This window comes from Pangasianodon hypophthalmus, chromosome 7 (assembly GCF_027358585.1).
Source record: "Pangasianodon hypophthalmus isolate fPanHyp1 chromosome 7, fPanHyp1.pri, whole genome shotgun sequence".
Taxonomy (NCBI): Eukaryota; Metazoa; Chordata; class Actinopteri; order Siluriformes; family Pangasiidae; genus Pangasianodon; species Pangasianodon hypophthalmus.
In genome coordinates, this window is record NC_069716.1 from 9,175,345 (window position 1) to 9,202,895 (window position 27,551).

The 27,551-nt window shown below is 40.0% G+C and overlaps 1 protein-coding gene across 5 annotated transcripts in view; it reads right to left on the bottom strand.

The window, feature by feature from the left end:
• Positions 1–27,551, bottom strand: part of thoc2 (THO complex 2) — an 80,103-nt gene that overhangs the window by 16,257 nt on the left and 36,295 nt on the right. For 4 of the 5 annotated variants that reach the window (XM_026940342.3, XM_026940340.3, XM_026940339.3 and 1 more), the window contains exons 16-32: positions 24,398–24,482; positions 22,609–22,702; positions 22,064–22,144; positions 20,435–20,531; positions 19,992–20,109; positions 18,745–18,924; positions 13,848–14,012; positions 13,034–13,309; positions 11,892–12,033; positions 10,547–10,704; positions 10,085–10,213; positions 9,598–9,729; positions 6,605–6,789; positions 5,034–5,224; positions 3,104–3,206; positions 1,806–2,161; positions 28–86 (exon numbers count right to left, since the gene is read on the bottom strand). In XM_026940342.3, the coding sequence (XP_026796143.3) occupies positions 28–86; positions 1,806–2,161; positions 3,104–3,206; positions 5,034–5,224; positions 6,605–6,789; positions 9,598–9,729; positions 10,085–10,213; positions 10,547–10,704; positions 11,892–12,033; positions 13,034–13,309; positions 13,848–14,012; positions 18,745–18,924; positions 19,992–20,109; positions 20,435–20,531; positions 22,064–22,144; positions 22,609–22,702; positions 24,398–24,482 (2,551 nt within the window). Of the gene's footprint in view, positions 1–27; positions 87–1,805; positions 2,162–2,384; positions 2,674–3,103; positions 3,207–5,033; positions 5,225–6,604; positions 6,790–9,597; positions 9,730–10,084; positions 10,214–10,546; positions 10,705–11,891; positions 12,034–13,033; positions 13,310–13,847; positions 14,013–18,744; positions 18,925–19,991; positions 20,110–20,434; positions 20,532–22,063; positions 22,145–22,608; positions 22,703–24,397; positions 24,483–27,551 lie in introns of those variants that run through there. The other variant, XM_053235417.1, reaches the window with a different exon arrangement.

Below are 27,551 nucleotides of genomic sequence, written 5' to 3' on the forward strand. Positions count from 1 at the left end.
AAACGGCCCTCCTCAGGCCATACTAACCTTAACTGCAGAGGAGTGTGAGGGCGAAGAGTGTGTGTCGAGCTTTCGTCTTTTTTGTTCTAGTGGAGAAAGAAAAACACAGAAAATACAAGACTTTTAGTTCAAAGCTTTTTTTTTAATCCCAGGCATTGACACTATTTACTAGATTGATGATATGGCTTCTAAATGTTTCTAGTTAAAAGTACTTTAGCCCATGGTGTGCACTCAGGATATCCACTACTATATGCTGAGAAAAAAAAAAATATTATGATTGACCTTTAAACTTTTGTTCAATATCTCATTATGGGAAATACCTCAGGTAGGACCATCAACAGAAGCACCAATGATCTATCTAAATGAGAGACCAATCACAGCCATGACACAATAGCCTGTTGTAACACTAGTTACAACACTTGTGTACATCATTCTCACATTGTTCTCCATACAGACCACTAGCTTTTCCACAGTGTGGTCCACTGACAAGCAAACTATAAAGAATTCTCAACGGCAAAAGTGGAATTACAGTTTTTCTACTCCATACAAGTGCTAAGTTCTCTCCACATTCCATGGTACAGCTCATGCCCCAGCTGCCTGTGAAAGAATTCCAACACAGATTTGAGATGGCCAAGTGCCACACTACAGAGCAAGTAGGCCAACCCCAGCCTAAAGCTCCTAGCCTGTGGCAATCATTTGCCAAAGCCATCGTAAAGGACAAGCCAGCCAATGATCCCTAGAAACAGAGTGCCCTTGTGGCCACCTGTGCCATGTTGGAATACTTCACGGCTTACCATTGAAGGAACAGTACACTGATCCATCTGGCTGTTGATTGGAAGCTTATAGCTTATAAAACCAACACTACATTAAGAGCAGTGAAGAGCATCAGGATATAAAGTCTCATCAATGCTTTTTTCTAAAACACTTTCTCCATGGTTGTCCTGCCCTGGTCAGGACTAAGAATACAACTGTAGTACCATACTACAGGCTTACCTCCATTTACACATCGAGTAGGTTACAAGCTGACCCAGTTTTCACTTCAAGTTGCATCGCACATCTCAAACGAAGGCCTAATGAAGGTATAGTCTCCTCTCCAGGATAACCCTTTGTCAAGAGTCTGGAGAGTTGCTACCGAGTCTGGTACCTTTTGCCACAGAAAGTAGCCAAGAACCAACTTCTTGCAGACAATCAACCACAGACTTTTTCTAAAGCCCTTCTGCAAATCTCATTTAAGTGAAGAGTAACTTCTTCAAACAAAAAGCAAGAGTCACAAGATGCTCTTTTTATAACCAAAATCTATATCTTGCTCCAAAAGGTTTATTCTGTCACAGAACTGTGACAGTTGTTCTAAAATTGTTTCCTGCATAGAAGTGTGTATACAGGCAAGTGTGATTCTGAAGCTTGTGGCTCACCCAAGGGTATATAAGGTACAAGATGCTGAGACTGAGATTTTGAAGGCACACTATGTGCCCACTGCTTTTGCTGCCCGTCCTGAAAAGGGACTTGGGTCAAATAACTCTAGGTCAGTTTTTAGCAAGGACTTTAGCAAGGACGTTAGCAAGGGCTTTGCAGACCAAGCACCCTAACAGTACATAAAAATCTTGCTGCACTCTCTTGCACAGACTTAGTGAGTGACCTGCACATCAAAATCTGCTAGTTTTCTAGTTAGATAGCAGTTTTCGAGAGAGAGAGAAATGTAACTCTACAGCCTCTATGTACTCAGACTGTGGTAAAGCAAACACCTACAATATAGTGATGAAATGATTAGCCCAAATCACTCCTTTATACTAGAAAATTTGTCTTACCCCGATCAGACTCGATTCCTTCTGATCTGGGAACGGGGGACTTGAGGGACCCAGCATTTTTCTCGCCCTTGCTGCTTTCCTTTAGCTTGCCCTCCTTGGCCACATCTCGCTCCTTGGATGACTCTTTGTCTGCAGCCTTGGCGTCACTCTTGCTCTTCTCATCCTTCTTGTCATCCTTCCTCTTGTCCTTCTCAGCCTTGGGCACCTTGTCCTTGGCATCACCCGCTTTCTCCTCCTTCTGCTTCTCCTTCCCTCCTGCCTTGGCCTCTGGAGTGCTGGCAGCAGTCTTCTCCTTCTTTTCCTTTTTCTCCTTCACACTCTTTTCCTTGTCCTCCTTCTCTTTGCTCCCTTTGATGCTGTAAGAATGACAATATACAAACTTTGAGTTTAGTTTTGACAAGTCCCTTCATTTGAAATCCCTAAAACGTCAACTTATAGATGCCCATACTAGATAGAATACAAGAAATAATTTAAAACCTCTACAAAATTTAAACTCCATCCTGAGATTTAGGTACATCAGCTAGCTTGTTGCACTGCGTCAACAAATAAATCATTACATTCATTAGAAATGTTACAGACTTGCAGGTGGATAGTTTACACTTCCTTCAATCCCCAAACAATGTCTTGATGAATGTTTTCTGAACTATGGATATTAACTATAAATCCCAGAGTAGGATCCTGACCTCTTGCTCCTTTGCACTGAGGTGAATAACACTCCAATCTAGTATCTGACAATGGCACTGTCTCTGACCTTAGCAAAGTACACTGGAGCCTGTAGGAACCAACAAAATCATTACATTCCCACTGGTCCTGAATGGGCCTTAATGGAGACCTTTCTTTCCAGCTCTCCGTGCAACTCCCTTTGATGTCTTCTTTCAAAATGATGCTTTAGACATCCAATTTAATAGGCCTTTTCGCAATTGTCTGGATGTCGTAACAACCATATCGCTCCAAGATGGCTCCTTTCAAAAGGGTTCTTTGAGCAATAGCTCAATTTAATAGAACAGTAAGCAGATTCTAGCCTGGAACACTGTTCAAATTTGATTATGCAGTTCATAAGAAAGGTAGACTTTGATAAAAGATTGATTTATTTGCCGAGTAGTTTGAAATAATAAGCTGGTGCTAAACTTTCTTGCCTCGGGGACTAACCTTTTTAATAACATTATCCAAGAGATGAGAGCAGTACATCATTCTGCAGTGCTCTTAGCTGGGGTTGCGCTGCAGGTGGATGCGTATGCGTGTGCGTGTGTGTGTACGTGCGCGCGCACGTGTGTGTGGGGAGCAAGCTTCAGGTGTACCTGTTAGGTGTGCTGCTGCCGTTGCTGCTGCTCGCTTTATTCGCCGTGGTTGGGTTTTTGCAGGCCGTTTTCTGAGCCACCTGAGATTTGTCCTTAGATTTGTCTGAAAATATCAAATGCACAATGCATTCTTTAGGATTAAACCAAACGATATCTTTCATTATCTGACTCATGCTTCAAGTAAGTAGCCAAATGCTTTAGAAAGTGTAAAAAGCTAATAAAGCCTTTGTTGGAGGTTTAAATAATTCATGATCAGATAGAACAGTTTTAGGAATAATACAGAAAGAAATTAATCAAAGATTAATCAAAGGTCAAATAGCACAAGCAAAGTGCATTTTAAAAGCGAAAGAACTATAGAAAAATGTGAGATTCTGTCAGAATCTACTCAAAAATGATAACGTTCTTCAAAATGTGTGAATTATTTAAATCTCCTTGAAGATGCACTAATGAGGTTATTGGCATAAGGGTCAACATTTGGAGCAAGTGAATCTAGGAGAAGGAGGGAATGAATTAAAGAAAAGCATATTAGAATAGAAAAATTAAACCTTAGAGAAATAAGACTCTATGCCATCTTTACTAACCACTAGGAATAACTGGATGATAGTAATTACTGGCCATTTTCACACAGCACAGTAAGATAAAAGAGTAAAAATCCACTACAATAATGTGCATCACAGTTACATTTTAACGTTTTAACACCTGCACTATAGAAACTGCTGCACTAAAGCCTTTATTCCATTTTCACTCTTTAATTACTGTTTGATCACAAACTATTTCCTTCAGCTTTTAATAAAGTGTATATGCTCCTAATTACTGGGCAGTAAAGCTGTAGATATGATATAATGCTATATTCGTATGGACGCCTTTCACATGAGTACACAATGTTTAATCCACACATACTGCGATGCAACAGAGAGAAAGACTGAACGCAGAGAAAAATAACACAGTGAGAACATGAAATCATTCACGCTGTCTCATTGGTCAGTCGATCAGTAATTAAATTGTACTGTCAGACTGCTGCTGCCACCATCCATATATCCATATATATTCTTATACACTTTTTTTAATCCCTCCATATATTTTTGATGTATACATTTTTCTTTATATTTAATATTTTTCTATATTTTCTTATTTTATGTCGGAACAGTTGTATAAAGCAGTTCACTGCAAGTCGTACTGTGTATGGTTACGCATGTGACAAATAAAATTTGAATTTGAATAAATTCAGGTGATGAATTGTTATAGAGGATAATATATTGTTAAAAAAGTATTCATATTGATAGCAAAGCTAATGACCGGGGAGTCCGTGGTGTATAGCTGAACTGAAGGCTGCTGGTAAGATCGCCATCTTAAATAATCTTAACAATGCTCAGGCAAATTATTCGAACATACTGATACCTATATCCACAAAATTTATTAAAAAAAAAATGCATTTATTAAAAAAATTGAATGTTGGTCTTTCCCAATAATAAATAAATAAGGAACAGACTCTGCTCTCTTACAGCATCCGTGCAGTTGTTAGTGACCATCAAAAAGCAAAAGATGATTTTTGTTTTTATTTATTAACCAATAAATTATTAACCAATAAACATTGTCCTTGTCGTCACATTACATCACTATACTGTATATACATAACATGATCATTTTAAATGATGCTCTATACCTTTTTGGCCATTCCACCCGCTACTATTCCTTCAGCAGTGTTAACTGCAGTCATCATTAAACTAAACCTAACATTAATAAATGAATTAGTAATGAATTATTTATGGTCCCTATTTCCATTGTTTTTGACTTTGGGTTTGAAATGAAATAAATAACTTGTAATGAAATAAAATGTAACCTGTTTGGAAACTATAATACGATCAAACCGCTGTTTAACATTTTCGGACCCTACTGTAGCGCTCTTTCCACATTTTGACATGGAACTCACCCGTGTCGTCGGCAGCTCCCTCCTCATTTTTTCCAGTGTTGGCAGAGGCAGGGGTGGCAGTACCAGGCTTGCCGGAGCTGCCCGGGCCATTCTGCAGGGCGCCAGGGTTGGGGGTGCTCGCAGGCTCCTTGTAGTGGAACTCGTTCTCAGGCACCATGTGAGCTTTCCTGCTTTTCAACTGGCCAGAGTAGCTGCAAGTCACATACACGGTTAAAAATCACAGAGCAAACAATAGTGCAGTCAAACATTATCTACAGCACTATCTGATGTGACACTATCAACAAGAATAACTGCAGGAATAGCCTGATTTAGAATTCAGCAAAATATTATATGCCAGATGCTTGAAAATGATTTTTTTTTTTTTTTTTTGTGGGTTGAGTGTATTCGCCTAGAGCTTATAATGTTGATCCCCACTTTCTTGTTGATTGTTTACAACTACACGAGTGCAAAAGATCAATACTGCCCTCCACCTGGTTAGATGAGAAGTCATGCTGGAGGCATAAACAAGTTGAATATCATTTGTCACTTCAATTAACCCACAGGGAAGGCCTGAGCATTTAAAACCCTCAGGGGTGAAAATTCCCAAACTCAGTTAGCGGAAATCACTTCCACATTAACCTTACTGGCACGAACCGATCAACAAATGTCAAATTCAACTCCTCTTATAAAACACCCTTGGTCATATGACAAATATTAAGTCACAAACCAAAAAGTAAAGGTGTAAATTAGCAGAGCTGGTAATGCCAGTGGCCTGTAGAACATGGAAAATATTTAAACTTGAATGGTCCTATATCAAATCGTTGTATTAAATCCTCTCTAACAGGGTTTTAGCTTGATAGTATTCTTAAAACCTGACTTATTAGTGCTAGCACGAGGATATGTTTTTGAGACTGGATAAGAGCGCCTACCAAATGCTGAAAATGTAATCAAAAGACAAACCTAGAGTAGACTGGGGAAAAGAAAAACCTTGTTCTGACTGAGAAGATCATATTTATCGTGACAGGAAAGGCTGAGGTGAATTAATGGACTTCATTATGCTCCAATGTGGAAGGCTCTTAAAGCAAAGCTGACCTCATCATTCTTGCCCATTGCCTGGATTAAAGGAGCTAAAATATAAGCTTTTGGAAAGAAGGAAGAGTAAAAGCAAGAGTGTTATGCCTCGCTCCACTTAGTGAGCTGCTCACTAAGCAGAGAAGATTACCCTTCACTCCAGACTCCAGATTTCATCAATAAGACAATACAGTACCATACGAAGTTTACAAGGATCGAGCCCTGCCTTAAAAAGAAGCTAAGCTGCAGTGTGGGAACAGAAAAGGAACGTGAAACAGCTGGCAAACACGGCAAATTACTGCTCAATTCCTCTGCACCCCGTACCGACCCTTTCTACAGAAAATCATACACACGGACAAATCACATAGTAAAACAATGTCACATCAACTTAATACAAATATACCAAAATCACCCCTGTTTTTCAGCCTTATTTTTTTGGCACCAGTTAAACCTTTTAAAAAAAAAAATAAAAAAATAAAACTACTCCAGAAATGGTACAGGCCGGTCAGAATGCAAGGTACCCCATAGCTAAAGCATAGAGGTCAGGCCTCTTCTCCTTCTCCTCCTGGCAGATCTTGTGCACTCGGCACTCGAGTGCCTGGCCCAGGTTCAGCACTTTTGGGTAGAAGGGCAGGATCTTGGTCAGCACAATGAGGATGTTGCGAATGTGGGTGTACTCGCCCGTCTCCAGACAGTGCACTGAAGCCTAGAAAACAAGACACAAACACAACTCTCATTAAAGGTTAGATTAAATACACTCACCGAGCACTTTTTTTCGGAACACTGTACTAATACTGGGTAGGGCCTTCCTTTGCTCTCAAAACAGCCTCAATTCTTTGAGGCATGGATACCACAAGAGGTTGGAAACATTCCTTTGAGATTGTACCATGCGATTCGTGCATTTTTCAGGTGCATTTTAATGCTGATCTAACGGATCACCCGTTCTACCACATCCCAAAGGTGTTCTACTGGATTCAGATCCAGTGAATGGGAAGGCCACTGAAGAACACTGAACTCATTGTCATGTTCGTGAAACCAGTTTGAGACGATTTTTGCTTTGTGATTTTTTTTACATTCAAGTGATGACTGATTTGTATTAACAGGCCCAACGTGTGCCAAGAAAGCATTCCCCACACCATTACACCACCTCCACCAGTCTAGACTGTTGACACAAGGCAGGTTGGGTCCATGGATTAACACTGTTGGTGCCAAATTCTACCCTGCCATCTGTGTTGCTTAGCAGAAATCGAGATTCATCAGACCAGGCTACCTTTTTCCAGTCTTCAACTGTCAAGTTTTGGTGAACCTGTGCCCACTGCAGCCTCAGCTTCCTGTTCTTGGCTCACAGCCGTGAAACCTGACGTGGTCTTCTGCTGTTGTAGCCCATCTGCCTCAAGGTTCGAGTTGTTGTGCATTCTGAGATGCTTATCTGCTCACCACAATTGTACAGAATGGTTAAGTTACTGTAGCCTTTCTGTCAACTCAAACCAGTCTGGCCATTCTCCATTGACTGATCGATAAGGCATTTCGGTCTGCAGAACTGCCACTCACTGGATGTTTTTTTCTTTGTTGCACCATTCTGAGTAAACTCTAGAGACTGCTGTGCGTGAAATTCCCAGGAGTTCAGCAGTTACAGAAATTCTCAAACCATCCCGCCTGGCACCAACAATCATGTCACAGTCAAAATGACTGAGATCACATTTTTTCCGCATTCTGATGGATGATGTGAACATTACCCGAAGCTGCTGGCCTGTATCTGCATGATTTTATGCATGGCACTGCTGCCACACGATTGACTGATTAGATAATTGCATGAATGTGTGGGTGTACAGGTGTCCCTAATAAAGTGCTCGGTGAGTGTAAATGTTGCACTGCATAACAAATACTCAGAATGCTTTGCTCTTCATCTCTTAAGACCAGCGGTATCAGTTTGCATCAAAAATGAGAATCATATTAGTAGATCCTGAATTTAATTATAGAACACTACATGTTCCATGATCCTGTGGCATACACGGGCTTTATGTCTGTAGGCGGCATTATAATAGCCCATTTAATCAGCCGGCAATATAAAGTTCTTTTGGATCAACTGATTTTCTTTTTCCCCTCTAATGGGCTCCCAGTGAGGACAGTACAAAGACGAAATTAAAAGACCCATATCGACAACATCTTTGAAACAGAAGCAGTCATTATTTTGTTACTCTATGGATACACACACAACGATAACTAAACACGGTGTGTAGCGATGGGTCTAGAAGCCTTCTTCAACGCAAGAGGCAACATTATTTTTTAAATTACAGGTTGGCAAATATCCAAGTACTATGCAATTTAATTTAATGGCATTAAGACTACAAATCGTAGTTCTGTACATGAAAGCAAACCCTAGCAGTACTTGGTGCATCAAGTGAAAGAAGGGGAGAAAAAGAAAAAAAAAAAAAGACAACAGCATAGTTAGCAATTGGAGTACACGGAGTAAATCTGATTACTCAGATTCCAATAAGAACTTGTAGTTTTAGCTACCACTTTTTTCAGCTGCCTTCGACATCTGTGTAACATCTGCCTAAAATAAAAGGAAAGCAAATCAAACCCGACATCTAAAAAGAAGGGGGGGGGGGGGGCAAAGCTCATGTTGTTAATTATATCAGAGAGCTGCTGAATTCTCGATTCTGATAGGTCAGATGGTGCTAATTAATTGTCTATAACAGAAGCTCGGAGAGAGTTTTATTCATGCACTTGTTATTGTCTCTGTACTAACAGCTTTCAGAGGGACAGCATATGCATTAAAAATGTGTAATTGTTAATATGGTGATGTTTTCTGTAAGAAGGAGTCTCCAGTGTCAGTGTTTTATAACAGTCAAAGGTAAAAAGCAGAGCAAAGGGCCTCACAATTTCTCAGTAAAATGACTGCTTATTTTTTTTTATCTTATTAACGTCAAGAGAGAAAAAAAGAGGCTGGTGAGGGCACAATGGTTTATAGCTGTTAAGTGTTAAGAGGAACTAACATTAAATCCACAACATTAAACATAACTATGAAGTCTATGTTGTCTCATTATTTAGCAAATTAAAAATTGTAATGGTTGGCAAATCAGAATGAAACACTTCAGGTTGAGTAACAGCTGGTAACACCAAGTCTACTTTACATCAGGCTTTATCTCTAATCATTCATTATTTTCCTAAAACAATACACCCTGTCATTTCTTTTATTCCTTAACTATTTATTATTATTAAAGAAAGGTACAGGCATAGTGCCTCTTTGAATAGCACCAGATTTAACCACATGGAATGAAGACAGTTATCCTGAAAATATTTTAAAAATCCATAGTGACTCAGCTAATTACATTCACTACACAAATTGCACACTACTGTACTTTCAATCCATTCCAAGACTGGAAAGCCTGTACATCACCTAAAATTGAACAAATGAAGATACATGCCTTAAGAGCAGAAGCACAGCTTTTCTAGTGGTGGTTATTTTATTAATAAAAAAAAAGAAAAAGAAGAAGCAAAAACCACTAACTTTAGTCAGCTTGTAATGCCATTTGTGAACGACGTGTCTGAAGTTCTCATAGTCGAGTTGGTCCGCCTTATTTCCTCCGTCAAAGCCACTGGCTCGGAAAATGGTTAGGAACCCTGGGTAATTGCCGCACTCCTGGCAAAGAAAGCACAGCGACGAGCACACGTCGTTTGAATTTGCAGTTCTAAAAACAGAAGGTCACTCATGCCTGAGCTGGCGTGTACACAGACAACACCAGGAATAAATGTTCATGCAAGACTAAAATAAGGCATTGTTTTATAGTATTTTTCATTTTAGCACTGAATGATGGAAGTGGAATGAATTCTATCAACTTAGTTTAGAAATAAATGAGGGAAATTGTTAATAGTTATACTTTTTACATTATTACACAACTGTCGTATGACATGGCCACCTGAATTGTGAGTTAAATTGACTGAAAATATCAGTTGTGTGGCTCTGCGTGCTCTTCATAAAAAATTAGGTTCTGCACCTTCTCGTAGATGGCTTTATCGCTGTGCCATCGTGTCACTGTCTCCAGCATGCAGCACAGGAAACGGCCATAACGCCGGGACTCGTTCTCGGTACAGCTTGCTACTGTGTAGATGATATCAGAGAACACCTGAAGAAAGGATGACAGAAAGAGCGGTAGGGACGGGGAGAGAGAAAGCGAGACAAGAGGCTGTGAACACGCTGCAAGACACATATCTCCAGCATCACCATAAACAAGCTTTTTACACGCCGCTGCTTTAATGCACATTATCAAACACTTGGCACAATTAGGCTCAGCAGGAGATTGCCATTTACGCAAACACAAACCAGTGTGAGACTGCTGGCTTTGGCTGTTGTCCTTCCCAACACTACCCAAACAGCTATTCAATACACACGTGCTCGCTTATTTCTAAAGAAGCAATAGCTGCTTGAATGAGCTCTGAAAAGGTTTAAAAAGACTCACGCGATCATAACAAAGTAGTGTGCAGAAGTTCTGTGTTTTTTGTTGGTGCACAAGCTCGACAAAACGAGCGCAGTAGACGGCGTCAATGGCGGAAAAGACGCAGCGTGGGAACAGACACAGCTGAAGGAATTTAGTGATGGTCTCGTTCTTGGTTGATTCTGGAAAAAGGTGAAAGAGAAAAACAGCTCAAATACAGCAATGTGCTGATAACAGATTAATAGTTGATATAGCCACAACATTTCAGATCTGCCAAACCTGAAGAGGAATAGTAATGTGGGGGGTACGTTTTCAACGTAACAATCATTTGTCTCTGTTAGAAACTGAAGTGTGCATATACACTGTGCTTTACGGTAACCACCAGGGCCTGGGTCGGGGGGGAATGCACTTCAAGGCAAAGCAGTAGCACCCCATTTTCACCTCTAGCCCCTTCCACAACTACCCTATTATATACACTATTTTACAGCAGTTACTTCCAGGCCACTAATTTGATTGGTCGAGCAGCGTTCTAAGAGTGCGCATATTTCCTATATACCGCACTGGGACGTTTCACTGTGTGGATCACTCCGCTCGTCTGTGTTTGCCAAATAAAATTCCACTCCTAGTTTAGACACGTTACTATGGTAACATTAGCGACATCACCAGTGGACAAGGCAAATGATACTGTTCAGGAATATAACTTTTGACTCAATTATGAAAGCTCGTCAGAGGAAGATGAATGAGAATGTACAAATCAATGTGAGCTAGCTAGTCAGCTATCTATAAAGTGGGTGTGGCTTCTTCGGGATCCATTTCCGCTAAGAGAGCAAAAATAAACATCACGTTTGGCCATACTGTGCTTGAAATGTCACATTTTCAATATTATAGAACTGTTGTGTAAAAGCATCACTCGCCCGATTGTGCGGTTAGACTGAATATCGGGATGGCTGTGATTAGCTAACCACACTCTTGCTTCTGCGATACTGCTTAAATATACCACAACTACAGTTTTGTAGCACAATCATAATGATCCTGACCCAAATATCAACCTATATAAGCCGAATAAACCATTAATAGGGAGAACAATTGTAAAAGTCACTTGTTGGATGCAGGACAATGATAGCTTGTTACTAGGCTATACCTTTCACAAGAAGGTAGCCAAGAGTAGGCAGCAATTTTAGGAAATTTTTGTGCTTCTGAGATAATTGGTGTCTTTTTTTAATGTCATAAATATCTTAGACCACAAGAAAAGACTAGGCAATTAGCAGGGGAAAAGAATTTCGTATTTGGGCATGCCTAGTTTGTTGGCGGAGCCATATGACATGAGACAGTATGACACAGCGAGAGAAAGGAGGAGTGGAAGACTCACTGGCGAGTAACCAGTTGTCCTTCTCCAGCTTGAGGCGGTGCAGGACCCTCTGCACATGCTCCAGCTGCTTCTTCTCCTCCTCCAGCAGCTTGTCCTGCAGCGCAGTACATCTTTCCTTCTCCTTCTTCCTTTTGTTCAGCGGCTTTGTCCGAGAAAAACAACACATTTTCAGTGACTATGCTTCATGGAACTTTGAATACGTAAAATGTAAAACTCTTAATTCTGTGAAGATCACTAACCAATATCCTGATGTTTGTCACACAAGTTCAACATTTTTGGTATAACCTAGAAATTTTATATTAGCTCTCATTATCGCTTGACTATTCAGTAAGGAATGTTTCATTGACTCTGGCCTTATCACATTTTCTAAGAAACATAATTATGAAGATGGTCAAGCAAATCCTCTTCACATGCTAGGAATCCCTCCTGAGGACAGGTCTGTCAACCAGCTTTTTTATTTCATATTAACATACCATTATATATTTTATATTTATTTATATTTATTTATAGTTTTCATATATTCTCCCATGACCAGGCTCCCGTGGCTCCGCCCCTTCAATGATGTACAGCAGGACACAAGCGCTTAGCGCAAAAAATCTCAACGGTCCACTCTTCATTTTTCAGCAACTGTATTACTCTTCCTATTAGGCAAGGTGCACTACATCTCAGGGAGTTTCCAGCAGAGCTAGAGTGATAACTCAATTTCTTCAAAAGAAAAGCAACTAAATAAATGTTTAAAAAATACCAAACCATTCACTAATCCAACAATAATTAGTGTCTGTATAATCTACAACGGGTGAGAACAATAGTTATGAAACAACAAAGTGATTAAACTGCCTTTTGTATTGTTATATTTCGCTTGACATTAAAATAATCTGTAATAAATGTTATCATTTGTAAAAGGTTATAATCGTATGTAATTATAGCTTGCCATATAACCGTTTGATGCGCTTCTGACAGCCTCAGTGATGATTTTAATCTGAGAAGTGATCTGTTGCATATTATTCCTCCTCTCTGTAATAGTATACAGCTATAATATTTAATTTTTTTATGAAACATTTATATTTTGGCATTTAAGGCAAAGTTTATAACAGATGTTATGGTGTTTTAGTCATGCAGCCCTTATAAAAGTTGTCTCCTACCATCTCAGTGTTCTCGTCGATGGCCTTGATCTGCATCTTGAGCTTGTTGACCTCGCGGTCGTAGGCGCTATGGGGAACAGACAGGTCGTACATGGTGAGTGACCAGAAGGTGGCGTAGAACTGCGGACGCAGGTCGTCCCACACTCGAGGTAGGTGGAGCGAGATGACGGCTTCGTGCACAGGCGCCATCACCTGCTCGCACGCCGCTATGTACTTGTGAACCTTCTGCTGCTGCCGGTTTCCCTTCTCGGCCTTCTTCAGCTCGTCGTACTTGGCCTGGGAGGGAAAGCGTAATGATTAGCCCATTCAGGAGCAAAACAAGAAACGGATGGAACGATGGCCGTGTCAGTGAAATAAAACCGGAGTGGGCATGGCTCCCGGACCGAGGCCAGAGACTGAGCTCTGCTTGGCAATGAGCCGGAATAAATCAGTGGCACTAAGCAGCTCTGTGCTACACAGCTGGAGCCAGGGATTTAAATCTGTGGCACATTTACGAAAACGCATGCATCAGGAATGATGGTAAAATGCAGTGTTGACAATGTGCTGCAAAGTAGATACGGAGAAAGTTGCATAGGGAGTGCAGGCAGACAAATCTTGTTAGGCAAGGGGAGGGGTTGCAGGGGGAGTGGGGACACATTTCAGCATTTTTCTACTTTTCAGTCCGCTGCTGCAGCTTTAGAACACACAATAATACATGTAATTTTTTTTTTTTTTTTTTTTTTTTTTTTTTAAAACACAGAACACATACAATGTGTAATGTAATCTAGCCTATATGTTGGAAAGATTGTTAAATGAACAATTTTACATGACTCACCATAATCTGATGGGCGTACATTGGGCGGGACAAGAAGAAAGCAGCATCATGGGGAGTGTGGAACTGGTTACAAAGCACGTCTATGGAAGGAACTCTCTTGATGTAATCCTCCGTGCTCAGGTTGGACGCTAAAAAGCCGCCAAATTGCACCAGCGTGTCATGACACTAGAGGAAAGAGGACAAAAAAAAAAGTGGACCGTTCATCATTAGATGAGGCTCTCCCAACGGTTCATGGGCAAATTCGCTTCTTAAATCCTCAGGTTGCTTATTTATTTGTGGAATTGCACCTTGCTTTATTAAAGCCATTCATCACCAGGAGCCCACCCCCCCAGGAAATCAATGTAATGGCCAGTAAAGCAATTTAATGGGGCAAAGAGGAGCTGGAAAGAGATTCCTAAGTTCTAAGTAGCAAAGAAAAGAATAAAAGTACCAGCCAAACCCTGGGTCAGGCATTGCTTAAAACTTGTAGAGCTTATTATTTAAAATTATTTAAAGCTTATATATATATATATAAACGTGTCAGTACTGATTTCTAATTTGGATGTCTGAAGAGTTTTCGTGAAATATGATGTGTACACATTTAAGTTGACTGCAGAATACTTTTTTTTTTTTTTTTTTTTTTTTTTTATAAAACTATGCTGCAGTATTTCCATTTCAGCAAGTGAACTTGACGCATACGAAACAATAGTGTGAAGACTTGGAACATGCTCAGCATGCTGGAAACACTGAGCATTAAAAAGAAAAAAAAAAAAAAGCTCTTGACTGCAATTCCTGCTAAGGTTCTTTGTAGGTGAAATGGCTGCCTAAGAACAACAGGCATAGTCAACGTACTATTTTGTTCACAAACCGAGCCAACTGTAATAATTTTAATAGCTGCATATGTCCTGTGAACATTTTAGTTATGCGGTAAACGCAAACACTGTTGAGAATGAATCACCACAGGTGTGGATAAATGACCAGCACGGGAGCACAGGAAAAGCAGATTGTTTCCAGGCTATTTGTTTTTAGTGGACAAGTTCAGATGGTTCAGAATGCTGCTGAGATTGTGGTCACCAGTATTTGTTTTCCCATACAACAAACATACTCCCCACTGCCCTTCGCAAAATTATTTGCAAACGCACAAACATGTGCTTCATGGTGCTTCACACTCAATATGCTACATTACAGCCTTTATCAGAAGAGGATAAGGACTATGTCTACAAAGATGTAGTCCTCTCCCTGGGTATTCCATTATGCACTCATTTTCCTACTGCTGTATTAATGCACTTAGCTAGCTCAACACGATATTAACTATGAATTCTTAAATTTAATTTACTAGGCTTCCAGTAAATTACAAGTCAAGAGCTTAAGTTAATGTTCAATGGGGAAAAAGGTTTGAGTATTTCATAAACTGCTGATTGCCTGGGATTTTCACACACAACAGTCTCTAGAGTTTACACAGAATGGTGTGAAAACCAAAAAACACTGAGTGAGTGACAGTTCAGTGGGTGGAAATGCCTCATTGATGAGAAAGAGAATCAGAGAAGAATGATCAGACTGGTTTGAGCTGACAGGAAGTCTATAGTAAATCAAATAATCACTCTTTACAACCGTGGTGAGCAGAAAAGCATCTCAGCATGCACAAAACATCAAACCTTGAGGTGGATGAGCTACAACAGCAGATCACCACGTTGAAAAACTGGACAGTTGAAGATTAGGGAGAAGAAAAAAAAAAATCACCTGGTCTTTTTCCAGTCTTCAACTGTCCTGTTTGGGTGAGTCTGTGCCCATGATAGCCTCAGATTCCTGTTCTTGGCTGTTCTTGGATGTTTTGTGCATGCTGAGATGCTTTTCTGCTCACCACGTTTGTAAAGATTAAAAATTCTAATTCAAAACAGTTCTGAGCTCATGCTCAAGCACAAAGTGGTAAAACAATCAGGTAAGAAGCCACTTTAGTCAATTTCTAAAAGGGCTAAAAGGGTAGCTGGCATCAACATGATGACTAATACTGATTGGTACTTTGGTAGCCTTGACATCTCCTAGAGCAAAAGTAGTGCCAGCCTACTCAAACTAACCAGAAGAAAACGAAATTCAGAAATGTTTTAACTGACTTTTGTAGTTGATAAGAAGACATTTATGAAAATAATTTAACAGCAGTTAAAGTACTTAACATTTGTAACCTTGCTAAATAGCTCGGTCAGTTTTTTTTTTTTTTTTTACTGAACACTAAACATCTGCACACCAAAAGATAATTGCTGAAAATTGCAACTGAAGTACAATAAATTCACCGACTGTATTTTATTCTCTGCATAAATGAGGTACCTAAAGTGCTTCAACATGTCAGAACTCTAATTAGCCCTTTGAACATGTGAACTGATATTTCAGCCAGTCAAATTTCAGCAAGTAAAAACTCGGGAAGGGATCCAGAACCTAACAGATGGGAAAAGTAGCCTCAGTCAGAGAGCAGCCACAGAACAAACATCAAAGGAGTCTGGTGATTGGTCTGGTCTCGCTTTTTACAACTCTAATCATGTCGGAGTGACATGGCTCCTCTTGGGAATCTGGAGCTGCAACTTTTCAGTGTCCTTTCTTGCTTCACTTGTAGGTTTTATTTCACGTCTCTGTCTTTGGGAAGTTGGAGGTGCGACGTTGCAGCGATAAGTGGTGAATGCAAAGAGCAAGAAGAAAGGCCAATGCTGTCGTTCAAAAAAAAAAAAAAAAAAAAAAAAGGGCTGGTTCCGCAGAGGTAAAGGCATTGTACACTTGATTTATACTTCTGCCCATAATGTGTGTCTTTCTGACCTCCAATGGACAGAAATTGTAGACGGCTGAATGCTCATGAGGATTACTTTGACAATATTACCCTAAAAAGTGGCTTGCATTGCCAATGAAAACGCTTCAAGTGAAAAACATTCAGTGCATGCAATTATTAGACAGGACATCAGGAAATGTAGATCACAGGAAAGGGATGGCTCTATCATTTTCATTAACTCGTGTTTCTGAGGTTTATCAATCTGCACCAACATTCGCCTGAAATAACCTTTTATTTTTCCAACACCACGCCTTCTTCAGACAAATATTACGCATGTTCAGTTGATGTGTTCCTAGCTACGAAGACATTCTAGACAGCTGTGTGCCTCCAACTTTGTGGCAACTGTTTGGGGAAGACCCACATATGGGTGTGATAGTCAGGCGTCCACATACTTATGGCCATATAGTGTAGAATTAATGGAATTTGACTAAGTGAGCTCAATAGAAAATACTGTGAGCAGGAAGAAAAAGGATTAACTTCTGCATTCGATTAAAACTCCTAACTCTGAATTTCTGACCTCTGACTAGTAAAAAACAAAGAAAACTCCCCCTTATCTCGGAATTTTGGCAAGTGATGTCAAATCAACATGGCTGCTCGCAGCACGAACAGTAAACAAAGTAGCACTTCTTATTTTTAAATGAGTTATGCTGTATCTGCAAGTATTTGCGCTAGATCAATTAACATACAGACATAATAGCTTGTTCGCAATCTATAACATCGACTACACAGTTTGCTGTTTTGAGGAGGTAAATATCCATCACAACTAACTGGATAGTTTGCTGCTAACAAAAGACAAACACTGAGACAAACGGTTTTACCCACTTTCAAAAGTGACAAAATTCTGACTTCCCACTTCTGAGGTAAAGCACAGCACACACTTCCCTGCTCAACCAAACATAACCTGCCTTCCACAATAAGATATGCACATGTGTATAAATCAGACCTTATTTAGAGTGGTGTAATATTTTTGGGGTCAAAATCTGGAAGATGTTGTCCCTTAAATTCCACTGCAGCAAGCATACAGCATTCTCATCTGTGAGATGAGCCCTCAGCAAACGTTGATCAAAGTCTGATCAGGAAGTTCAGTGGGAAAAACTCAACTGCTTTACTGATTCATACAATCAATGAGTGAATATTTACGACTGCACCATATTAAGGAAAACCCAGAGAACTTCTTTATAGCGTCTTAAACATCACCGTACATCTAATTAAACTGTAAAGTATACATAAGCACCGGTAATTCACATAAATATGTATATACGTCCTTATTTGGAAAATAAATTTAATACCCATGGCTTCATTTGCTCATTGAGAGGAACTGATTCATAAACACCATTCACCAAGATCACAACTTGTAGTGTCTACTGAGTTAAAGTATGTAAAATAAGACTAAGCCTCACAAACTACTAATTCCGCGCTTTTTTTGATAACAGCGCAAGCAGGTTTTTTCGATGTGTCGAAGGGGGCTTTATGCATAAATCATGCAATCACTTTTCAAAGTGCATTCAATGGCTGAGATGAGTCGATCAATCTCGGCGGGGCATCGCGGGGAGGCCTGACGCGTTTCGGCTGATTGTAATGAGGCACACGCAACTTCCTGCGCAGAGAGAGAAAAACAAGTCCAAATTATTAATTAAACCGCTTCCCTGCCGAGGTCATGGGAAAAAGCGTGTTGCACATTCACACCGCGGGCAATTATTCCCACAATTCTATGATGTGAGGGTGCATTTGCTAAAAGCTCTAATTTGTGACATTCAGAGAGGGGAGCAAAGAAAAAAAAAAAAAAACGAGATATACGCTCAACAGACAGGATCATTCTGTATGCCTGCGCAAAATGGAGTTGATGATGTTGAGTTTTTAGCACCATCTGCTGTGAATTGTGGCGGGTCTTGAAAACGTGGAGGAAATGAACAGTGCGTTGGCTTACCCAGCAAGTAATTGAGCTGTGCAGCTGGGTAACAAGAGAGGCAAACTGTGGGTTTGAACGTGTGTGTGTTCATGTGAAATGCTTTCACAAAGTCCCTGAGAAAACCTCAGGATTAGAAAAATACTTCAGTTAGAGAGTCGGGAACATTTCAGCAAGATCTAATTTGGCTGATTGCGTACCTGATCATAGAGTTTTCCCACTAGTTTGAGGTGTTTTTCCCCTCCCTCGGAGAAAACCACGCCGTTCCTCTGCTGAGCCATCAGCAGGCAAAGAGGAAGAGCCAACTCGTGATCCAGCAGAGCGTCCTTCAGGCGCTGAGATGACTTCTTTGTGTTCCTGATCTGGCCAAAGTATCCTCCCTACACACACAAACACAAAGACAAACACACAAATCACAAACGAGCAAATCGACTTAACCCAAGGTTATGCCTCCCCCAATAAACAAATGAAAATAAATAAATGCTATTATTATTAATTTGTCCATCACTTGGCATCTATAACTTTCAGGATTTAAACACATACTCATTTTGTATAAGGTATTCAAGTAAAAACCTCAGCATAAGAGATTAATTTTTCTTTACAAGAACATACTGTAAGTACAGATTTTCTTGTTGTATATCTAATTTGCAATAAAAATCTCACAGCACGTTTGTGAGGTATTTTAGTGAAACCTTAATGGAATAACATTGCAGAGGACAGGACACAAGTACAGCCTGTCCTGTTAACCTACGATAATGTAGAGCAGGCCCAACCTTTGCTTTATATAAAGCACTCCTTCTTTTTTGGGGGATTATTCACTTTTTTTCTCCCTTGTGGCCAATTCCCACCAAACAGTGGTTTTGAATATGATGATGACAAAGATAACAAAGAATGAATACAAGAGGGTTCCAGCACTTAATGCTTGCATGTTTGTTTCATACCATCCTAAAAATAAGCCACTTCAGTGTTAAAAATATTTGAACATTTCAGCGATAAACATTTTCCATGTTCAGTCTGATGGTTCCTGCCTTGTTATAATCTAATTGAGAAGCAAATGCAAGTGAAATCAGTTGGACTGTTTCTTGGGTTGGTTAATAAAAAACTGCCATAAATGCTCAAATTGTTTATATTTATGATAAATGGACTGACTGAAAGCAGTTTTGCACACAGCGCTATATGGTGCAAAGAACCAACAGAAGCAGTGCTGCCGCTGCCACCAATGGCTTCAGTGGAATATTGAATTTTTTCCAAAATCGAGGCATACTCACTCTTACCTCATGACATTTTTTTGTTTTAGGTCAAGTAAATGTTGGCACGTAGACTAAAATTTTTTCGTCATTGATGTAGTTGGTTTCATTGACTTATGATTGCAGCTCTATAAAACCTTTTTTTTCACCCGCTGAGAAGCAGTTAATTAAGACCACACTGAGGCTCAGGACTACTGCACCTCTGCTTTAAGCTGCTCTCCTCCGGTCATGGCCTCCAGCTGCTCCGCTGTCATTTCGTCTGTGATCTCGATCCCGGCCATCTTCTGCACCACTTCCTTCAGGATCAACAGGTCAAAGCTGGGGAGAAGAAAACAAACAAACGCAGAGGTCGGATAACTGAAAGCACTGCTTGAAAGGTGGAAGCTTTTTTAAAGTCCATGCAATAAGAGGATAAACAAAGGACAAATTAGTCAGAAATGGAGGACACAAATGCTGACCCAGGTCATTTAGATCAGGGGGTAAGAACTGCAATTAGCTCAGTGTAGGAGTGGATTGGCATGAAAACAAAAACAAGAATAATAAACAAACCTGCTTCTCAGCATATCATGGTAAACTAATATAATACTGTTTAATAGAGTTAAGAGGGTTTCTTTTAACTTTCAGCAGCTTATAAAAACAATACCTCTTTCCTGCCTTCAGCTGATTGGTCACATACTGCAGCAAACCTCCCAACTCGATAGGGTACTTCCGGAAAACTGCTCCACAAAGGCTGGCGAGACCTATAAAGAGCAGAGTTCAATAGGGTCAGATTACTGAAAGAAACAGTGTCTTTACCTAGAGCAAAAGGGTTTAGCATTAAATATGCAATAAACCCATGTCTTAGAATTAAGTAGTTTGTCTTATAATTAATGTAAAATTCACTGCAAGTGCATAAATAACCAGGAGCATCAGATATATGTTAGGAATAACAAATAACAGCAGATGTGCAGGGGGGTGTGCAATTTTATTTCGTATAACCTGGCTGTCTGGAGCTTGTTATTCCGTTTAAACCAGAGTGATTTCCCAACAATTACAATGTTTTATTTTTAATGAACGACACGTCCCGATTTTTAATGGTTTATAGTTAGATTTAATGTTGCGGAACGTCTGAGAGACAAGTTAGTTCATGTTATCGCTTATATTATAGCCGCAATAAGTTCCTTCACCAGTCTGCCTCTCACTTGGTCGGAGATATCTCTCTCTCTCTCTCTCTCTCTCTCTCAAACCACAGCCTGTCATTTTACAGAGAAACCGGACAGCATAAACTCCTCTGACCTGAAGATTTTCCCGTGCTGGGAAAATTTATGAATCTCTGCGACGGCTACCAACCTTGAACACTCAAGATTCCTTCCATAAATGTTAAATAAATGTCTAACAAAAAAAACCCCCCCAAAAAAAAAAATCACCACATCAACTACTATAGGTTTTACTGTGTTAAACATGTTACTTAAATCTGTTTATTATTAGTCTTCGATTATGTGGAGCGTCGGCCGTGTCTTTGTGAATGAGCTGTATTTAGAGAAAGAATAACGTATTAGAATGAGCACATTAATATTAACCTCTTAAATATTTTACAGCCAGAATAACTGTTCGAGCTGAGCTGTTACACAAAAATAAGCACACCTTCTGACCAATCAGATTCGAGCATTCAACCTCACTATAGTATAAGTAAGGAATAAAACACAACGGGGCATACTGATAAGTTCTTATACCACCGTGATTTGCCAATGATTACAATTTTTCATTAATTAATGAACAACGAGGTGTTTTCCCAACCATTTATTGTTCTATTTTACATTATGGAATGTCTGTAAGACAAGTTAGTTCCTGTTATCAGTTAACATATAGCAGCTATTAACAGTCATTCCCTCACCAGGTATTCTTTTTCCTTTCTTGAAGTTAATAAACAAAAATGCAGCTTATCATGTTACTTACAAACCACAAAGCCCTCTATCTTGGTAAACATACTGACAGAGCACTGACACTGGAGATTCCTTTCACAAATGTTAAATATACATTTTATATTTAGATATACAGTTTTAATTTGTTGAATAACAGGGTTTTAAAATCCATTTATTATTAGCCTTAGATCATGTGGAACATCCTCTGTACAAATGCCTGTGAATTAACTGTTACTATAGAGACATATTAGAAAAAGCACACACACACACACACACACACACATACATATATACCTATACATACACACATATATGTAGTTTTAATTTAAAAGTACTGTGGTATCATCAAATTAAAGCATGTTGAAACTTACTTTGAAGCCAAGATGAAATAGTAGTGTCGTCATGCTTCATCTTCTCTTTCTCCGGGTTAGCTAAAGCTTCAATAATGCAATCTATAAAAAGAATCAAGGCCTACAACATCTCTTTTCAGATAACACAGCAGTCTCGAATCTCAATGAGTCATTTACATATTTTAAATGTGTTCAAAATATATTCAAAGGACTGCCATCAACATAATAACCACATTGAAGCAAAATCAGTCACGAGCATCTGTATTTTTAGCAAAACAATTATAAAAACAAGAATCGAAGCATTCAGGCTTTCTTTCTTTCTTTTTTTCTTTTTAATAGAGCGGAAACATCAGTTGGGTGTAACTCGGAGAAGGTGAGCTATTGCACGTCACTGTGAACGGAGACAAATAACAGGGTTGGAGTTTTGAGAGCATCAGCAAGTTCCTGGGAGAGTGTTCATTTGTGTGTGTGTGTGTGTGTGTGTGTGGGCTGAGCAGGATTATTATTTGGCACAGAAGTGGGTGGTGGGCTGTACTTCCCAGCAGGGTGCGTGGAGAAAAGGATACAAGCCAGTACATCATAGTTGAGAGAGGTGAGGTATTTCAGAGAGTCCACCACAGGGGTGATGAGGTTGTCATACCACTGGATCTGGGAGAGAATCTAAACACACATGACAACGCTGTTTTTATTTAATATCTTACACTGTTGCAGGTTTATGAGACTTTCGCTTGACATTTCAAGTCTTTCAAAAGCAACACAGTCATTTCCTTTTTGTGAAATAGTGTTTTAAGAGTAAACAGTTTTTACGTAACGCGGCAGAAAACTCACTGACCGGTCTCAAAACCATTATTTCCAGGAAGAATTTCCTCAACAGTAAGCTCTGTGATTGGTGCAGTACAGAATAAAGGTCCCTACACCGGGTTATTCCTTTAGGTTGTTATATGCCTTATTGATGTATAAAACAAGGCTTTCACAGGCATGTACAACTGTAATTAGCTCACCATTGAGATGCATCGCAAAAACAGCTTGACCTGCATGGCTAAAAATCTTTTTATACGAGATCGGCTCCTCGTTTGCTGGTATGCCTGCATGAAGTATTTAATGGCATGAAAGTGCCATTCTCTACCTCTTGAGTGGAAAAAAGTGCCTCTCATTTGACATAGTCTTGATTGCAGAATGAAATGAGGTAGAACTGATCCAACTTTTCCTATAAGCCTAACCCTTTACACTAACTTTAACCACCAAGATGCTGTACAACACAGGAAAAAAAACACTTATCCAGCCTGAAACACACTGAGCTGGATCCACCTCCTGGACTTTTGGTTTGACTCCACCCAGGTAGGAGGAGCTGTAGCAAGCCTGCAGTTTGTTCTGCAGCAAGAAGTACAATTTTCCAAACCTGCATGCACAAAAGTGACATATGGAACTGTGCAAACAAGCCCAGAATCTGTCCTCGGTACAGACTCAAGTATTCAGGCCAAATATGAAAACACCATGTGTGTGAAAATATTGTCAATCCTTAATGCTCTACAAGCAAATCTCAACACGACCAACAGGAGAGCAGGAGGCGTGTCTGTCGCTTACAAAGGAAAAGGATCGACGCCTCAGAAACAGTATGTCTGTCCACATTGTTCTGCTGTGTGTTGTCACAGTGTAGTACTGAGACTTATTATTCAGTTTCCTAAGAAACAGGACACTTTGGTCAACATTTTTTTTTTTTTGTTCCGGCATGCATGCAAAGTGTTTCTGAATCTGTAAGAGATAAAACCCAAATTTTGTCCTTTTTCTCCTATAACTTTGTGCACTTCACTGCAATATTTACAACTTCCACATTTATTATTGAAGTACGTTGCCGTTATTGCTGGGGTTCTTCTTAAATATTGATAGATGGATGGTTGGATGGATTTGGAATAAATATACTATATAGCTGTTTTTTTTTAACAATGAATATACTTCTTGACATTTCTGTGGAACACCCGGAGAATGCAAACTGTCCCAGGCAGAATTCCTGTGTCGGAGCAACTGCGTAACTGCACCAACAGTTTCTAAGCTTTAATTCAACAGTGACTGAATCGAGCAGTTGAGAATCTTTGGTCAACAGTGTCAAAATTTTCTAAGCTTACCGGATGTCATGAATCACTGCCTATAACCACTGTCTGTGGAGGAGCTAAATTTAGAGGAGCCATATTTAAATTTGCTTTTGTCACTTCGTTCAGACAGTGGATTGGTATTTAAATGCACCTCGTAATCTCGGGAGCAATGAAAAGTGATGGCTAGATAATAAAAGGGTCTGAGTAAAAGCCTGCTGTTAGACAGGCCAGCCGTTATGGCCGTCACGAGTGATAAAACACTCACGTAATCAAAGAGAATGGTGGGGTTACTGTGGCTCAGCTTGCCAATCTGCCTCCCCGATGGCTTCACGTTTTCCTTGGTCAATCGCCTGAAAGGAGAGAGAAAGAGAGAGAAAATCGTCAAAATTATATTACAACACCAGTCACTTTTACTAACATGAGACATTTCAAATGACCTAGATGAGTATCTTCACTAATGCTTTACAATTGATGCCTGTTCTCCTTTTCCCATAAAGTCAGCCATCTTAGCACCGATGGTTCCTCAAAGTCACATAACGATGCAGTGACTGGAATATGGAAGAAGCACTGGGAGGCTATAGTCCCTTGCGAGAACGAGACGGCTTTAATGAATGCGTACTGTGAAAGAAGACGGCTCTAGCACATTTGATGAGCTGCTCTAGCACGTCTGATGAGGCGCTCCTGCTCACTGCAGCACACACCCACGCTGCAGGTTTGAAGGAAATTTAATTGGGATGAGCGTGACGCTAGGCAAGCTCCTCTTTAAGGCCCGCAAGTTTGCTGGGAATCGAGTGTCAGTGGAATTAATGAGGAAACCTGGTGCTGTGGTCAAAAACAGAAATATATGAGGAAAAAAAAAAGATGGACGGTATAAAGGACATGGTCAGTAGAGAGGAAAGGAAGGGGGGGGGGGAGAGACAGAAGCACACAAGAAGTGGTCGTTCATTCTTTAACTGCACCAGGGAGCCTAAGTGAGTGGTTTGCTCAGGCTTCAGAGCACAATAAGCAACCTGTAATGAGGCATCCTGGTTTATGGGGAGAAGATGGATAAAGCCACTTCATCAGAAATGGGCAAAAGGGGAAGAATGCTTTGTGAACACACATTTGGAGAAGTCTTTTATACGAGTGCAGCATGCTGAAAATTATGGTGGAACAAACCCAAAAATTTTAAGAGAAGAGAATATCGAGATAGACTGGATTCTATCATTAAAATCTAATGGCTACTGAGTGTGAGTGTGTGTGCGTGTGTGTAGTCCCTGGCTTTCATTAATCCGAAAGAATCAACAGCAGTGCTTCATTTCTGCTTCAGTGCATACAGTGATCCTCTGCGGCACTGTCATAGTCTCACACACTCCACTGCTCCATCTAGCTCCCTCTTTCTTTCTCTCTCACACACACACTTAGTTGATGGCCCTGTCTTATCATATCTTTCTCCACACCCATTACTTGTACATTACTGATATTACCTCTAGCTCGCTGAATAAAGAATCTCTCTATACACTCCTCAGAAGTTCTAGTGGCATTAACTGTCATTCAGCTGTAACGGGAAATGCAGCAGTAGCTATCGTCTTCCATGCCTAATGGACCGAGGCTGCATTAAATACACAAAATATGCATACAGCCTTCCTTGTTGTGAGCGTAAAGGTGTACTGGTGAGATACCTGAATACTGGCAAAGACCTCCGAGTAGAAACCTCCAACAAATTTGCTTTGCGCAGAAACAATGAAGCTCATGAAGGCAAGAATTTTTGCCATCTTTCTGGTGAATTGTGCACTTGGTATCCAAGTGCTCACATGGCATTTTGCATTAACACACACATTGCTTTGTGGTGGGCTAAACCAGTCTAACGCAGTGATACAGTCAGGTCCATGTATTTGAACATGTATTTGGAAAGTGACACAATTTACGGAATTTTGTCTCTGTAAACCACCACAATGGATGTGAAATGAACATTCTATTTCTTTGCCTTAAGAAGTTCTTGGCTTGCTTTCGCAGTACGTTTTGGGTCATTATCCATCTGTACTGTGAAGCGCCGTCCTAATGGTTTTGCAGCATTTGACTGAATCTGAGCAGAAGGTACAGCTCTATACACTTCAGAACTCATCTAAAACTCTACTTCTATCAGCAGCCACATCATTACACACCAGCAACCAAGTTCCATTGGCAGCCATACATGCCCATGCCGTAACACTTCCTCCACCATGTTTGGCAGATGATGCGGTATGCTTTGGATCAAGAGCCCTGCCTTTCCTTCTCCATACTCTTCTCTTCTCATCATTCTGGTAAAAGATAATCTTGGTTACATCTTCATCCAAAGAATCATGTTCCAGAACTGGCCAGGCTTTTTTTTTTTTTTTTTAAGTAAAGTCTAATCTGGCCTTTCTGTTCTAGAGTGTTAGCAGTAGTTTGAGTCTTGACGTAAACATTCATGAAGGAGTCTCTTGATGGTAGACTTTGACAGTGATATGCCTACCTCCTTGAGTGTGTTCTTGACTTGGCTAGATGTTGTGAAGTGGTTTTTCTTCACCAAGGAAAGAATTCTGCGATCATTCACTTTAGTTGTCTTCCGTAGTCTTCCGGGCCTTTTGGTGTTGCTGAGTTCACCAATGCATTTCTTCTTTTTTAAGACTGTACCAAATTCTTGATTTGGCCACTCCTAAAGTTTCTGCTCACTCTCTGATTGGTATGTTTTGTTTTTTCACCCTAATGATGGCTTCCTTCACTTGCATCGACACCTCGTTGGACCGCATTTTGATTCTCAGGAATCAACTTGGTCTCCTGCTTTTGTAACCCATCGGTCCCATGTTCAACATGTGTTCCGAGATGCTTTTACTGCCACAAAATAACTGCATGAACAAGCAGGGGAACAAACAATGTTTATGTTGTAGTGCTAAGGGGAGGTGGTATTTGTTGGGTGGAGGTGGTTAAAGCCACTGAATTAAGATATCAAATACTTAAGCAGATTCCTAAAAGTAATGATTATGTCAATGTGGACACAGAATCATTGCTTCACAGGAAAAAAATGCTAGCAAACTGAAGCATTGGGAAATGCAAATTACTGGTGGATAAGCAACTAAACACAGAGATTAGTCTTAAAGGAACAACCCAAAGAAAATTATTTAAATCCTTCTTAAGGTGAACTGATCAAACATTATGTAGACTTTCAAAACATTTAGCACCAGCTGCCTATTTTCCATAACAGAGGTTCTCAGCTCCAATCTTGGGGACCCCCTGCCCAGCACACTTTGATGTTTTCCTTACTCTCAACACATCTGGCCCACCTCATTAAAGGCTTAATAACTAGCTGATCAGTTGGATCAGGTGTGTTGGGAAAACATCAAGCTGTGCAAGGCAGGGGGTCCCCAGGACTGGAGTCAAGAACCCTTGGCTCTGTATTAATGTATACGCTAATGATTTAA